Source organism: Charadrius vociferus, unplaced genomic scaffold (assembly GCF_000708025.1).
Source record: "Charadrius vociferus isolate BGI_N301 unplaced genomic scaffold, ASM70802v2 scaffold453, whole genome shotgun sequence".
In the NCBI taxonomy this organism is placed as follows: Eukaryota; Metazoa; Chordata; class Aves; order Charadriiformes; family Charadriidae; genus Charadrius; species Charadrius vociferus.
Window position 1 is genome coordinate 105,570 of NW_009647575.1, and position 17,696 is coordinate 123,265.

Here is a 17,696-nt window from a genome sequence, read left to right on the forward strand (position 1 = left end):
GTGGAGATCACAGCCATTTAGCAATTTTCAACATGGGGCCATCACCTGGCTAGGCTGGTCCCCTGTAATCACGTCACTCCACTGTAGTTTAATGAAGTGGCATAGGTACGTCAGAGCAATGTGAGACTCAATACAAGCATATATTTTGTAACCCATCACACAGTTTTCCTCAGCTTGTTTCACGGTCTTTACAACAAAGGGAGTATTTGCTCAATAAATGTCTCACTCAGCTGGCTGTGTCTATAGCTTATGCATTTAGGTGCATCCTGTTCCTGATGCCCACACACTGCTCTCTGGAAGTTACACACTCATCAAAATTAAAATATGTTCCCTGGATTCAGACATCACAATCAAGGCTTGAGAGCAAAACTGTGAGCAATCAACACATTAAGTCGTTCCAGCCTTGGCAGAAGACAATAGCGTTCAAGTCAAGAAATAATTCATGCTCAAAATAAATAATTAAGGGCTGCATTGTGCCTTTGAAGTAGAGCCTTATCCTGGGAGCAGCTCACAGATACGCCACCAAACCTGGTGCCTCCCGCAGTCTCCAAAGGACTATCAGAGCAGGGCAAGATGATACCAGGTTTGAATAAGGCCTTTTCTCCTTGTAACGGATCCATAGTTAGAATCTCACTCACAGTCCAGATACTTCAAACAGCCCGCCATTAGCAGTGCCGCACTGCTCTGTGAAAAGGAAAACAAAGTGTGTGCCACCTGCAAACTACCCAGGCTGGTGTGTAACTGAAGAAAGCACTTCTAGCATATGACATCCTAAGGTCGGAAATTTCCATTTGGATCCCCATCCCTCTCCCCCCCCCCTCCCCTAAAGACATCCTAAAACTCAAATCTTGACATCATTATCACACCGTGTCACAACAGATCAAGTTGCGTGACATGTTCTCAAGTTTTGCACGGTGACAAGTAGTGAGAGACATTAATATTGCTAACAGAGCAAAATTTAGGGAGAAGTAAATGTTATTACAGTCTGTCCCTAAATGGCAGAGATACCCTGTCATTTAAGGTACTTTATGTTATTGTTTCATCCCTCTCCCCTCCCAAGGACTGTAGCAGGGGAAGCTACATTCTCCCTGCGGATGCTCACAAATCTGCTCTAGCAGGAAGGAGCATTCCAGCTAAAGCAGGAAAGACTGTCAGCTCAGCAAAAGTCAAAGAACTTAAAAAACGTTTAATAAGGTTTCCCTGCAGGCATTGATGATTCCAATGGCTCATATCTTACCTAAAAGCAGCAAAAATTTAATCTCGTTCATAAACAAGTTCATGTCAGCATTCAGATTCAAGACTATGCAGGATAAATATTTATAGACTGGCTTTTGCAACTTGTCATGTTCTAGCACAGACCTTCATTAGCAAACCATGACAAAAAAAATACAGCAATCCCCCGACTATTAGCAAGGGAGTTGCTCTAGTTTGCATTTTAAATACATCAAATACACACAACTGTTCATATTTTGGGATGAATTCCAATCTTACTTCAGCTTTATATTGAGATTTAATTTCTTCCTATTTAAGAGCATCTTAGGGAATTCAGTCCTTATATAGATACCCTTCAAGTCAGCCACAACTTACAGACCAAAATCTTAAAGTTGTGCGATGGTGAAATTTTACATGTAAGCTCTTAAATAAATGACAATCTAGAAAAGAGTTCCCATGAGTTGAACAGACACAGAGCTCTCTTCAGACACACCAAATAAGCCCCTAAAAAGCATACAGTCAAGATGCCAAACTTCAGGGAGGACAGGTCTGTAATTTTTGTTCTGGTTTAAAAATTGCTTCCAGCAGAAAACCAGAAAACTTCTGAGAAAGCACAATCACCAGAAATCCTTATAAAAGGAATGTATTTCCAAACTCATTATCAGATTATGATTATTTCAGATGACAGAAGACACAAGCTTTACAGTGCTGCTACTGGAGTAAAGAGCACGTACAAGTGTGCTTCTTAGAAAGGGACAGCAGAAAATCAACACATAATAAAGCATTGTTTTCAATGCCTTAATATCAAATCATGCTTCAAACAATAGACAAATTCCTTTCTCAGTCAAGGTATTTTCCCTGTGAGGACTCTGTGGAGTCCTGGGTGGTGCAACTGCAGGTTTTCCTGTAGGCTGAACTTTCACAAAATCCATCTTTGAATCACAACACAGACCAACTGGAAAAAGAGACACAAACCCATTGGAAATCAGGCTTCAGTATTTCTGGTGATCATGAGACCCTACGTGTCCAACAGCTTCACCAATGTTAAGTTTCTACATGCATTAGAAGCTCACTATGAACTTTGATCCCACCAGCATGAGGGGCACTCACTTCTTCAGGCTTCATTATTGCCACATCATACACTAGTAGTATTAATAGTATTGCTATTAGGCAATAATTAGTATGTAATTTTATTTTATAACAGTTATCTCAAGAAACAAAAACCATCATTCCTTTCATAAAGTTCTCTTCTGTCTCTAAATATAAACATTTGACGTAGGTGCAGAGCTGAGGAGCCACTGGTACAAGGCTATCATCCGTGGGATTATGATGGAACGCATCTGTGCCTGAAATCCCCTAAATGGTTATTTTTACTCTAATGATATTACTTTGCTTGTCTCCCTGCTTTGCCAAATGCAGATTTTCAGACAATTTTGCCTTCTCAGGGAAAACTATCTGTGTTTTAATGAAACTTTCGTACATCATAACCAGCAATATGTACCTCACTTTTGTTTCATGTCATCTAGGTGGCTCCGCGTTTGCAGCTATGCTGCTTTGAAGAAAATAAAGCAGCAAGCTGCCAGAGCACATCTGTCCTAAAGTATGACTTGGCCCCACAACTGCTTTCCCAACAGTGAATACTGGTATTTCAAGTAAAGAACAAGATCTACATAAGACAGCAAGAAAAATACTTAAATAACTAAAAATTATTCTCCTATGTAAAAAGATACAATCACATACAGAATTCAAAGCCTTTGACCCACTTCCCAAATCTTCTTCTGAGTTGAGGCAGAGTGTCCAAGAGACCCACTTCCCAAATCTTCTGAGTTGAGGCAGAGTGTCCAAGGACACCTGCCATCCCTCTTGTAAGTACTCCACACTGATTTGATTACCCTTGGCAAGTATGAAGTATCAGATTTACAGCTAATGTATTTTTTTTATCCTCAATACCATTTAGTAGGTTCAAGCCTTTAGTGAGAGTCACTTTGAAAGAGGTTCTCGCCTACCTTCCTATACGGGAGCTTGATCCATCTTGACAGGCCATACGAAATGTTTGGTCCTCTAAATTAAATAGCATAAAGCTGTGAAAAGACTTATGTTTAAATTACCCTTACTGCCTTTTGACTTCTCCCATCAGTTAGATAGAGATTAATTTATACCTCAGAATTATAAAGAGTAATAGACCTCAAGACATCATTTTTCCACACTCCTGCTCTGAAACAGGGTACACTTATCTACACCAACTCTGACACATGTTGGTCAGACCTGTTCTATAAAACACAAGTAAATAAAATACAACACAATAGATTCCGTTACTTGATAGCCAATTTTAGTGCTTTATTATCATTAAAGACAACATTTTTCCTAATAAGCAGCCTAAATCTTTCTTTCTTCACATTAAGCTGTTTGCAAGTTGTCCTACAGACAGTTGACAGAGAAGATAGTTGATCACTATCATCTTTAAAGGTAAGCAAAAGCAAGTAGTTTCACACAAGAGAAGAGTATCATATCTGCACTTAATGTTTTCTGTTCTAGATTAAAAAACTCAGTTTCCTCAAATCCCCTATTATGTGTCTTTTTTCTCCCTAAACCTCTGTGTACATCTTTTATATATTTTTCAAGGAATTGTTGCCCAAAGCTATACAACGGACACCAGCTGAGATTGTAACATCTCTGGCTTGAGTAATTTACCTTTTGCATTTTCATCAACATTTCTCCACTAGCTCTGATCATGCCAAAGTGAAGTTCTCCTTCCTTGGACTGGCCTCTTACTGTTCGCTTAGATTCATTTTTACTGATCTTTAGCTTGTTGGTTCTGTTTGCTGGATTACTGTGGATTATCATCCCGTCCTCTGTTCTGCCTTGGGAAACCTGCACCAGTCTGAAGTCAAACGCATTGTCTATTTCATTAAGCAGTGACAGCAGCAGGGCCAAGTTAGCGTGATGTTGGAGACATCAGCCAGAGTCTGTCTTGTCTACCTGCTTCATATCAGAAGCGTTTGCATCAAACAATCCTCTCTTTATACAGATGTCCTCCTTGGTTCTGCTCACCCTGTCCCCTCTAAACCCAGGATCTTCCGACATCCCTGGATTTGCCCTCCTTCCTGTAACATACTTGATGTCTTCTCTATCAGTTCAGTAACCACCACACTATCACCTGTCCTTTTAGCACTCCTTTTCATAGGTACGGGATGGAAATGTTGCTTGTTTCTCTCACCAAGCTGTTGCATTTACACAAACCCAACTTCCTGGTCAGTTGGTTCGAGGTATTTTCAATACTTCCATACATAGGTGGATTTCAGAGACACTGGAGTGACTACTAAGGCTCTGTTCCCCTCCACCTGTCCTCCATAACTCTTAAACTGAAGTAAAGTCATCTTCTGAGCATTCATGGCAAAAGTGCTCTAGAAGAAGCACGTGTATTTGCCCAAGGTACCTTAGCTAAGCTATATGCCATCCAGCCCAGCATACGTTAAGACAGTTGTTTGACTCACAGTGTTACAGCTCAGCATTTGGTTAATCTTTTCTTCTGCTTGAAACTCCCTCATCATATCTACACCTTTTATCACCTTCCCTTCAGGCTGTAGCCGGACTCCTCTATAGGGCAGATGTGATGAGCAAGTCTCCTGTCTGAGCGCTACAGAAAACCACCTCTTGAGCCAAGCACTACAGAGTTTCTCTGGAAGTGTCACACTTCAGTAAAGACTGAAGAGCTGACAAAATCGCAAAAGAAACATGGAAATTTTGTTTTGAAAAATGTAAAAAAAGCCAAAACAAAACAAAACCAAAAACCCAATAGGGGCAGAATGGCAGACCCTGTTTCACAGTATCTCATAAGATAGCAAAGAAGGGAGAGCTACTTAGATTTTGAAGTAGTCATTTGTTAAGCTTCTACCACTTACCTAAAAATCAATCTTATTTGAAAAAAATCAGAAGCTTCTCCCCCCAAAACATTCTGACTTAATAGGGGAAAAAATATTTTTGCTAGTTTTGAAAATAGATGTTATTCTGGTTTTATGTCAATTAGGCTGCCAAAGTATTTTGTTCAACTCATACAAGTTAAATGCAAAATGAACTTCCAGTAGAAATGTTTCATAAAAGTTAAAAAAATTAGATGCCCTGACTTTTTAAATAAGGGGCTTACAGAACAGCAAGAAGTAAAATTAATTATGTTGATTTTGCTGCAAATTAAAAATATAACAAAACCAATTTCAGGACAGGATGAAAGTAATTGACAAACAAAATATACTCAATATTTTATACACGATGGGGCATTTTTCAGTTGAAACTTCATTTTGTTCTCAACTTAGAAAAGAGTTTCAATGGGAACATATCTACTACCCGCAATAATTGTATTCATGTTCCTCACAATTTATACCAGAGGAATCACTTGTAGAATATTCAAATTACTTTGTCAATGTGCTGTGATTTACAAATACAATTAAAAATAACATGGAAAAGTTTCCTACAGCCTCAAAGATGACCTACCGAACACTACAAAAATAATGCTCGGGGCTAGAAAAATTGGAGAAGTGATAAAGATGAAAGTGTTTTCAAAGTTGGTGAGATCTACAGATTTCCTGACATCCTTCCACTGTAAGGGCAGAATGCCAACTCTAGTGTTTTATCAGCTGGGCTGTGTAAGGTTAAGTTTTCTCTTGCCTCTTCTGTTCTGTTCTCTCCATAGTGAAAAACAATGACCCCTAATGAAAAATGCATGCAAGCACACACAGAGGTATTTTCTGACTGTCACTGGACTCAACCTGAGCTTTTCATATAAAACTTCAGAGGAGGATTGATAGCATTACTCAACAAAAGAGGTAAAAGAGGTTTGAAACATTGTGTTCTGAGCTGCCCTAGCCTTAAGGGTCTTGTGCCCATTCTTTCCCATCCCCAAGTACTTTGTAGGTGGAGAAAAAAAATAGAAGATAAATATGACCTATCCAGGAAGAAGAAACGAAATTCTGTATTCTGTTTTGTGCTTTGACTGAAAGGACAAAAATAGTTCACAAATCTTTGGAACAGCTTCAGAGATGATGTATAGACATTTTTATTTGTAAACATCCTAAAGGTGAAAGGATGCTACAGACTACTGAGTGCAGATCTCCTAGTTCTCTAGCCTGAAGCAGAATAGAGCTTTACCAGTGGATTTACAGTTGGCCTGCATTTTGGCATTCGTATGTTAACTGCATATTAAACACAGACCAAATACTGCAAAATACACACTGCCTGCAAAATTAGCTAGTAAAAAATTATTAGGTAAATAACATTATGAGGTCTATCCTGTGCTTCAGTGTATCTGTTTTGTCAGGAAAAAAAAATAAAATAAAGGAATATAACAGAACTGAGAGCAAAATATGCTGCAAAAGCATGAATGTATTAAAAATACAAACATACACATAGTCAAAAATCTATGGAGGGCTAGTAAGCATGAAGTTATACTTTCTGGCAAAGGGGAATGGTGGAAGGGGAAGTACAAGCCTTCTATGGACCTTGGCACATGGTCGCTCAGGCAGCACGATCCTCTGAAAGACACACATATTTTGTGAGCCATAAAGTCTTGGTACAGGCAAACCCTTCCTTGTTTTGGTTTGGTTTAGGTTTTTCTTTAGTTTTTGGGGGTTTATTATTCCTAAGTGGAGATGAAGCAAAGCACATCTTACTTAGGCTGTGCTCAGGACCAATATAAGAAACCAGAGAACTATGAATTTTTGGTTAGCAGTTGCTGCCTCAAATAACTAAACATCTTTGCCTCTCAGGGCAACGTAATCTTCAGAAAACAGGTAAGATCTGTCGTACGTATAATGATACTTGCTATATTTGCATGTGTGATGCTCAAATACATTTTCCACAAGGCTCCGCGTGTACGTGGGACTCTCCCAGGGCACAGAAGCTGTCGCAGCAAGAACATTACATTTAATGTAGGTAGTGCCACCAGTGATCGGCCAGGTTTTCACGTGGTGCAAGATAATCAATGTAAAGCCAGTGAAGCCAGCAGGCTGACGTGAGCTTACAGCACCTGAGAATATATCCCTGTATTTCCACTTCAGGTTACACCATGTTACCTGTAAATTAGTAATTTTGATATACATTATATAGAGGAAAATTTTCCACAGCCTAAACCTGGCATCACAGCAGGTAAGGGCAAGATCTGAAGAAACAACTCTTAATCCTCCTGAGTCCCTTCCTGGGAGGCAGGAAGGTTCATGTTCCTACACTGAGCTCATTAATACAGCTTAGTTATCAACCAACCATACAGCACACATGGAAAAAAGTCTAACTTGAAACTACTCCCACACAGTAAATGCATCCAGGAGATGTCAAATAAAATGTAAAACGTCTCCAGCTCACTACATCTGTGTGGAGAAAGGAGGGTGTCTGGGGAGAGCCTTTCCGCCCTGCTGTGGGAAACAATAACATTTCCACCTGGTCAATCATATGGTGAAGGATGTTATTTCTTGTTACTGGACTCTCCAGAAACATTATGAGAGCAAGTTCACAGCAGAGCACAGACACCAGAAATTTGATAGGTGCTGTGATTCAATAAATACGATATTTTGGCTGCTGCTGTATACAAAACCATTTTACAGTGACAGAACGGCAACGTTGAGCGCATCACATAGCTAGCTGAAGCTAAATATGTTGAAGTAATTCCTGTTTTCCTAGCCAGTGTGCAAGGCAGGGTTCTTGTATTTACTGACCCACTCCATATGGTCCCTCCACTAGCAATTTGGTCTGCTGGCTGACTAATAAAAGGTCTGGGTCTGAATCCTGACCTTCTCCACAAAGGCCTTGCTGCTCAATAGAACTGTTCATGAGGCCATATAATAAAGAAAGAGCAACTCGGGCCCTAATTAAGCAAAAGCTGCTGTGGAGTTAAATCAACACATTTTAAATAAAAAACAAACAAACAAACAAACAAAAAACAAAACAAAAAACCACACAACCAAAAACCATAACCAACCAAAAAAAAACCCAAACCCCACAAACACTCTCAGCTAAACTGAATCCATTTCTATTGATTCCAGAGAACTCACGTAATGTGAGCCAAAGGCTGGCAAAGGGACAGAGAAGCCCTTGAATTTCTCTAAAGCATTTCAGGGACCTGTCTCGGGGAGTCAGCCCTAAAACCATGAATGACATGACTTACTGAGGTACCCAGGAGTTTTTTTCCCTTCTCCCAGTTCCTCACTCCATAACTTTCAGTTCTTCCAACCAAAGAAAACTGCTGCTGATCTCCACCACTGAGGATCTGCGCCCTGAGAGCCATGTGCTCCCTCACAAGGACAACGGCCAGGACTGCAGCGTAGACATGGGTCAAGGGGAACAATTCTTCACTGTTTGGAGTTTACAACGCTGCACCGGGAATGCTGCTTCATCCACTTCTGGGTTACCCAGTGAAAGAAAGATGTGGGAAAACTAGACAGAGGCCAGTGCAGAACCACTGAGATGCTCAGCCAGCTGGAGCACTGGACGTAAGAAGGGAGCTGGGCTTGTTCAGCCAGACCTACGGGAAGGAAACCTATTGTGTGTCTCCAAATACCTAACTAGCCATTACAGAGAAGACCAAACCAAGCCTTACTCAGAGGTGTTCAGGAAGGGATAGAGCAACTGTCACAAGCTGCAACAAGGGAAATTCTAAGCATATATGTGGGATTAAAAAAAAAAAGTCACTGTGAGCCAGTACAGTGCTGCAACAGGCTGCCAGAGAGGCTTGGCGACTTCCAACATTGGAGATAGCCAAGACACAACTGGACACAGACCTGAGCAATTTGACCTGGTGTTGAAGTTGTCCCTGCTCTCAGCTGGAGGTAGATGAGTCGGCATCCACAGGTGTCTTCCCATCTACATTATTCTACAACTTTGAATTTAAACTTGAATGAAGGATCAGTGGCTGGCCTGACTGAAAGAGAGAGGAAGAGGCAGGGATGGGAACGGGGACTGTACAGGCTGTGAATGCGATTAAAAAATGCACTGAGACACGCTCATCAAAGGGAAAGGAGGGGAAAACATTTGCTCCCATTTTTAATAAATTTAAATAATGTTAGGTCTTTTTCTTTTATAAGATAGAAATCCCCAACCCGATCTTTTTTCCAAAATATAAAGAAGCCAGCCTGGTACACTGTCCTTTCCTGTATCTTGTGACAATGCTGGGGGTTTTGTGCTTGGGTTTTTTTTGTTGTTGTTTGTTTTTAATTAAACAAATCAACATAAACAGTTTGCATTTATTCGGGGGGGGGAATCAAAGGAGGGGAAGAAGGACTGTCTTTTAGACCAGTAATTAATTGGGTGTAGCCTACACATTTCACACCTTCAGCCAGGCCTCAAGCGAAGTGAAAAAGATAAAACAAGGTGCTGATGGGCTCAAAAAGAAAAGGGAGCAATCAAACTGCACCCACGTTCCAAGTATCATCAACTGATTGGTACAAACAGGCAAGGAAAAATTAGCAAGATTAACAACAGTGACAGACGGCCTTAGACTGATCTATTAAGCCCTCTGTATTTGTGCGTAGGCGTTCGCTGCAAGGGGAGCAAGCAAAAGGCTTCAGCAAGTGAAGCCTGCGTGCACCCTTCCAAAGCATTAGCACAAAGTCAGTGCCAGGCATTTCCCCCCAGTTGGATCTAGTAGCTGGGCAGGTTTACTCAAATTTGCTGAAATAGTTATAATTAGCCGCAACTCTCACCATACCAGCGAACTAGAAGTATTGATTTATGCAGGCCATGGGTGGGTCAACCAGGGAAGGTCAGCCAGGAATTTTAAAATCCCAGGACAGATTTGCTGCTGGTGTAGCCAAGCAAAGTCCCTCAGAGCAAGGAGAAACCCCAGCTTATGACCGCTCAAGATTTCACAACTTGGCTTCCAATATCGAAGGGATCCTCAAAGTAAAAATTCCTCTTACCTGAGAATATATGTACACACACTACTAAACCTATCAGCACAGCTGTGATTTGCAGAGAGCTGTGCAACCAGCTACAACTTAAATCCAGTCCCATGCAGAGCCAGTACAAACAGTACACATAGCATTAATTCTTGTGCTAGCACAGTGAACTGGATTATATTTAACCCGCAGAGCCTCATCCTGCTGCGAATAAAATCAGCATGAGCGGAATCAAATCTTTAAAGGATAGCTACTACAGGGATTTGATATCAAGTTCATCACACTTTGTAACAAGCATAAAGCCTAAATAGTATGATGGATGTAATCTGTGTTTCTCAATGTGTGGCTCTGATCTGAATTGTTTTATTCTGAATAAACTCCCACACAATTCAATTCGAGATCAGGTTTTGTATTAAAACAACTCAAAACATTAAAAAAAGACAAAGGAAATAAATGGAGCCTAGGTGGAAAGCTGGCTGACACTGTATTTTTGCACATTTCTTGCTGCTATATGTACAGTGGCGTAATCTCCATAGCCCACTGTATTTCCATAAGATTACCCATAGAATAAAATACCTCTTGGTATAAGTATTAATCACAGAAATGCTCATGTTGAAGGACCATTCCCCTGATTTATCCCATACAAATCAAGCACTGCCTTTTCCAATGAGGGGGGTGAGGAAAGAAGAGTTCAATCACTCCTATGCTCACCAGAAACCAAAGGATCATTCGGATCCCAGACGGGAGTACAGTTATTTTCTCATCTCTCTGGTAAAATTAGCTACTGCAGATTTTATGGACCAAGCAACAATATACACCCACACATCCAGGATTAGAAAACGACCCATTGTTTTGAAATTGTTATGCTCTTTACTATTGCTCAGGTTTACATAACACAAAGAGTAATAGGATTTGATATTCTATAACACATACGCTCTTCTGGAAAAAATGAGATATTAATTGCAGATCTTAATAATTTGTCATTTTTTTCTAATACAGCTATAAAAACATTTTATGCCAGATATAGCAGTGGTGATTTTTGTCCATATTTGAACTCCTAGTCCTCTGTCGTCTTATTTTTTAGCACGTGGAAAGATATTAAGAAGTTACCAATTTTCCCTTTAATTTTAAACAGGTAGGTCCACTAAAACTTAGAGTGTTACCTGGAGGTGCTGGCCCTTGTTAATCATTGTCCTACATCAGCACTATCTTGTGGGTATCAGACCCAGCTTCTTCATTGTTTACAAAATTATAAATGCTTTAAGGCTGAGTTCTTTAATTCTCATAGCATCGTACATTATATAAAAGTTATCCAGCCATCTGTTCGGGTTCAATTTATATTGACATACGTGTGCTTGCTCTCCATAGCCACATAAAGTCATGACAAAATTCTGTTAAGACTGCATACGTGAAAAGCAATTTTTTATCTTAGCTCCTGAGTCACGTGGAAAAGGATATCGTAGAGAAGGTATGATGTTTTCCTAAAACTTTGGAGAGGAGTTGCAGTTTGTTCTGGAATAAGATCTACAAAGAAAATCTACATGTATCCCATTCAGGACAGGCAGATCATTACAGCAAACGTGGCAAAGCAGGGCAGCTTAGCTAGTGGCTTTTTATCGTGACCAAACATCGGTTGTCCACCAGCTTCCCGTTGCAACCAACATCCCATGGCAGTCCCAATGTTCAATTAAGTTTCTTAATGATTACTCTCATTCCCTTCAATGGATCCCCAGTCTACCCACGTATCAGCGTGAAGTGTACACCTTTCACATGTCCCTGTTTTGTTAACTGTCCAGCAACTCTGTTGTTGTGTGTTGAACGAGTCTGGCCTTAAAGTCTTCTCTTTGCCCCTAAAGTCTTCTATTTGTACACAAAAGCATTAGGTTAGGGAAAATAAAATTATGTGCTTTCACAACTTATTTTGCTAATATTGCAAGGACCAGACTAACAGTGTTTAGGATGCAGACCCAAATTTTTCCTGGATGAACACAAACGCAATCCTTCTCTCCTGCTTTGCACAGCGATACCCTCCTGCCTAGGCAAAGGGTTTCACACCTTCAGGTGAGACCTTGCCTCACGCCACACCAAATGAAGGCTTGTAGAACTCCTGTTTTGCTAGGGGAGACACTGGACGGAGATGAGGACACAGATAATGCAACTGTGCTTTCACAGAGTAACCTAAAACTGTACTCTCTGCATCTCCCCAGTCATCATTTCTAGAGAGGTGCAAGGTGGAAACCCTCCATACAACACTTCAGCAGGTGCTCGCAGCACAGAAAGGTGCATTCAGGAATAAGGAACCAAGTTATCAACAACCCTAAATTAAATAGGGAAGGTCAGTGCAAACTGAGCTCTTTTGAAAGTCCCAGAGCTAAAAACCTTGGATGAAACATAACCTCTTTTTAAAACTTTTCTGTCGTACAGCCGGTAATTTTGGCCTGACAGGAAACCACCTGCTCACTACTGGTATAGCTAAAGCTGGTTGAGATGTAGACATAACCTGTTGGTTTATGTATCTTAGAGCAGAAATGAGTTTGTGACTCCTTTTAGAAAGCCTTCCCCCACCATTCTGCTACTTCCACTTTTTTTATAGGCTTAATGAAAAAGACAGAAATCCAACACAATTCAGCAGAGGTGGGGGTTTTGTCAACACTTAATGATAACACCTTCCCTGAAGTAGAACTGAAAATACTCCGAGTTTCAGAGAGAAAGAGGAGGAATAACAAGTGCTTTGCATTTGAGACTGACTTTTCACTGCCTTTTGTTGTTTTGGTTTTTTTTCAAATCCATTAAATGTGCAAATATTCTAAGATGCATTGAGGTGTAATAAAATTTGCTTGATTGGCAACTACTTTCATGCAAGTAAGGAATCTTTCTGTATAATGAAGTGTTAAAAAAAATGTCCTTTGAGCCAGAGGGGGGAAAGTCTGGGCCGGGTTTGTATCACTACTTCAATCCCGCAAACACTTCTGATAACAGATACTACTGAGAAATCCACCACCACTATTAAACAGTGTACTTCACGGTAAGCCTTTGGTAGGATGGGCCACTGATGGGCATTAGCAAACACACATTGGTCTAAGTGCTTTCAGTCAAACTGGGAATTGGATACTAGAGGGGGAAAAAATTATTTATTGCTCACAAAAATAGATCCTTCAGAAAAGTGACTTAGGAACCTCGATACTGCACAGTGCCTCCTTTAAAATATGCTTTTTTATAGGGTCCAATTTTTTAAATTCTTTTCCAGATAAACACTGCCCATAGAAACCAGCCCTCACTATAGAAACCAGAACTGAACAGCACAATCCAAGTTGAAACACTGAGCAAAACATACCGTACTCAAACCTGCATTCATCCTGCAGTCTGCAAACACATGTCCTTGATCCAAAATATATGTCAGTCCATATTTGAACCATATTTGAAAGAGCTTGTTCCTCCCCGTCCTGCCATGTTGCTGTGTCATGACTTTGGAGATGTGACTTCTTAAGGAGTTAAGATGCCATTCAAACGTGACTGTCAGTGAATGGTTGCCTAAATTTCTTCCCGATTTGCTTCTCAGCTTGGCTGTCAAATCAACCTAGATTCTCAGCCAACTTCTGAATTACCATTTATTTTTACTCTAATATGAAACTTTGCACAAAAGATGCTGGCACTATGCTTGCAATGAATACGTTCTTGGATTAGTGCTACAGGAAAACACAATGCCAGGGCAGGGTTAAGAATAAAACCTTCTTCAGCTCTGCAAGACGTCAGCGAGGTTTGTCTTCTCTGAAACACGCTCTTCACACCCTGGAAGTATGGATTTCATAGGAAGGTTTTTTTAGTACAAGAACACAGAGCAGAAGTAAATTCAAAAGCCCTGAGGTACACATAGCACCTTGACTTCTCTGAATGTGGAGTGACAGCACTGCCGGGCTAAACCCTAAGGCAACCAGTTGGGTGAAGTTCCTGTGGACTCAGCTGGAGCTCCTGATGAAAACAAAGCTTATGGACCCCTGCAGCTTGCACGTTTACACTTTATGCACTGCTCTCTTAATTACTAGGCAACTTTGCTCTTCCTTTCACCTTCCCTGTCTTCCAGCGTTTCCCCAGTTACTCAGCACTGCCTATGTGAGGTGCTGTCTTTATTCCCAGCTTCCCACCACAGGGGGAGGACCTTGGTCAGCCCTGCAGACCCTGAGGGAATAGCCCCGTTCCAGCAGTACCATCTGTCCCTCTGCTCATGCATGGCAGGAGGCAAATAAAACAAAATGAACATTCAGTACTCTCTGAAAGCCTTCACCGTTTGGAGGCTCAGTGCTGATTTTTAAACGCGCAATCATCTCTGGAGTGTGCAGCTGTGCTCACCTATCAAGTAACCAGATGGCACAATAGAAGTTAAATCCTTTTCTAAATGGCTTTGGTGGTTAAATTTGCAACAGCTTGTTTGGTTAGAGGTACAGGAAGAGAGAAGGGGAAAGAGAAAGCAGCAAGGAAAGGATGACAGAAGAAGCAAAGGACAAAGAAGCAAGAGGGAGATGAGCAAACATGAAGGAAGATACGACTGTCCTGATCGAACTCTGCTCGCACATTTTTGCTGAGAATTAAGTAGGACAACATTTAGAGATATGCTATCAAGAAGGTCACACTTTGGCAGTTTGCAAGGCTGGCACATCATAAGGAATATATTAATTTCTTTACTAATTAATCCAGAAGCTATTTGAGAATATAGAGGGAGGGCTGTACTATTTTTTAAAATCAAAGACGTTTCCCTGCACTGTTATACTTCCACATTTCTTGAAATCCAAGTTCTGCATTTCAAATTCATACTTCATCTCCAAACGCCCAGCTTGTTTTTGAACCTCAGCCAGGTGTCTTCTCACCTGGATGTGAACCTCATTCCGTTGTGGTTGTTTTCCACTTGCCGTTTCACATATAATGAATCCGCTCCTCTACCGCTTCCTGAACGTGGTCCCGCAGTGACCGTGCTGTGCAGCAGCTTGCCATCTCCTGCCCACCTGCCTGGGGTCCCTTCAGTTACTACCCTGCACTTTTCTCCCTACAAAACACTTTTCTCCCTCCACGTTTCTTCCCTTACCGAGGTCAGCTGTGGGGACACCTGCCCTAAGCCTGCATCCTGCCTCTGGACACAGCTGTGCTCCTGCCTTCCTTCAGGCCTGAGTACACCCTTGAATTTTTCTTTTTCTTTGCGCTGCCTTTGATCCTAGCACTTGGTTTCCCCTATGATAAAGGGTGTGGTTAGTACAGATCTGAAAAACATGAGGCAATCAATTAAATCCTTTCCTCTGATTAGCCTCATTAACCATTCCTGTTTTTTACAGGCCTAAAGTTTAAATTTACTGACCATTTTATTTTGAAAAAAAAAAAAATCATGCTTACAGCAGATCCATTTCAGCAGTGTGCCTTATATATTTAAAAAGGTCATTGAAACTGCATAGAGTGGCTACACCAGCGTGAAAAGATAACACCCACATAAACCAGCAAGGATTTAGGTGATAATGGCAAATTGGGCATCTGGAAGCCTCGTTTAAGTATAAGCAATAGCATCCACGCAGAGGTCTATACAGGTTTAATAACAGTATCACATTTCTATTTATTCCTCTACGTGCCCTGCATACAAATAAGTCTTTTAAGAACTTCCTGAATCTAAACCTAATATATGCATTTTATGTGAAAAATCAATGTCATTTCTCAGATCTCAAAGACTATTCTCCATAGAAAATGGATCACTTTTATTCAAGCAAACTTCTCCGCATGCAGTGCTTTATCTGCTTCTGCTTTGTACTTAATGTGTATTAGCCCTCACGCATGTGGGTCACTTAACTGGGCTTTACTGAGACAAAGTGTGAATCACCATTAGTAACTGTGTTCCCGTGGCACTGCAGACCATCACTTATCTCAGCTACATCCCGCTAACCCCTTGGATGTCCATAAGGACACAAGCAATTGCTTAATGCTGATCACAGTCTAGAAAGGAAGTACAGATTCTCCATGTTCTTCAGGCAATTTTTATTTTCTCAAACCCCTGTTTTGTTAAAAATAAGACATCTGTGTATACTTAGTGTTTTTCAAATTGAAACCTGGGAAAAGTAGGATTGACAGTTTCTTGAAAGCATGTGCAGGCACGTGTGCGTGTGATATAAAGATGGCATTTTGTGAAATGTTTCTTGAAAAAATAATAGGGGTTTGTTTGCTAATCTAAACTAGAAATTGTTTTTCAAATGGCTTGTTTCAGTGACAGTCCAAGACTTTGGCAGGTCTTCTCCTCCTCTTTTGTATCATGGACAAAGAGGATTGATTGCAGTTCATAGACTAGCACTGGGCTCTGTATCACTACAAAGCACAGATTTAACAATCTTGTGGGTACAAAGAAGTGGGGTGATAGTGACTCCAAGCTGAGACTTAAAGGGAGCAAAGGAAATAATCTGCTTTAGAGACATGCAGAACAAAACAGAGGATCTTATCTGGGAGTAAGCAGGAAATTTTTGTCAGAAAAGAGGTGGTAAGAAAAAGAATAAACAACAGAAACAACTGAGTAGTAGCAGGGCACCGGGAGTCAGAGATTAGAGATTTGAAGGGTGGTCCAGCCCCTGACTTCTCTGTGCCCCAACCCATTGAAAGGCCACTGAACTCCTCTCCCATTGCCCCACCAACCTTCTTAGGAAATATCTAAACATAATTTTACCAATTAAGGGCTTGTTCACACCAGTCCCCAATTCTGCAGAGTCTCACAGGTGCTCCTGTCCTACAGATAATGAAGAATAATTATTAAGAGAACAAAAAGAAAGGCAGAGCAGCCAGGAAGATGAATAGGTTATTTCCAGCATTAGCTTTCTCATAGCACAAACAGACACTTCAGTAACACATTATATGCATCTTTACCGCAGGCCTATGTTTTACCTTACCCTCTTAAACAGATTAATAAACTACAATTAGCAGGGACTCAACATGACAAAACGACACAATTGCTTTTCCAAGTTGGTCATTGGTTTATGATTCCAGCAACTATCGACTAACTAGATACTCATTAGGGCAGGAACAAATTATCTTGTTATTATTCGAGAACAGCAAAAGCTCGGTGATGCACAGCACTGATGCAGCAGAACGTTTAGGGAAGAGCGACCCGGCACTTGAAGCACTTTGGATTGGAGGCTCCAAGCAGCTGAGTTTGCAGCAGAACCCAATGAACTAAACTAAACAACAGTTCCCTCGGGAAAACGTTCTCCATGCTGAAGCAGTAGAGCCATCTGCTACCCCTTCTCCCCCCACTCCGCAGTCCCCGAGGTGAGCAGGAGGACTGGCGTAGCAGGCAGCGACTGCTGCGTGATCAGAGGTTTTGGTAGGCGTGAAACCCACTGTGCATAATTTAGGCAGGTGAAAAAATCCCCCTGACATCTCCAGGTGAGTTCAGGGAGCTACGGTCCTCTTCATGTGGGCAACTGCAAAAAAGCGTTAAAAGGCATCTTTCACCCTTTATTTTCATTTTCTCTCAAACTCAGCAGTCTGCTGTCCCACACTTGCTTTTATTACCTGTTTAGCCAGTAAGAGGGGCTCCCCACAGCCTGGCTAGCTGTGCTGAGTTGCTGCAGGCAGGGTGGGCACAGG

At 41.1% G+C, this 17,696-nt stretch overlaps 1 protein-coding gene across 1 annotated transcript in view; it reads right to left on the reverse strand.

The window, feature by feature from the left end:
• AMPH (amphiphysin) overlaps nt 1–4,056 on the reverse strand; it is a 100,212-nt gene extending 96,156 nt beyond the window's left edge. Inside the window, exon 1 of the mRNA XM_009880924.1 lies at nt 3,904–4,056. Within this exon, the coding sequence (XP_009879226.1) occupies nt 3,904–4,056 (153 nt within the window). The remainder of the gene's footprint in view (nt 1–3,903) is intronic.
• Nucleotides 4,057–17,696: the final 13,640 nt, after the last annotated feature.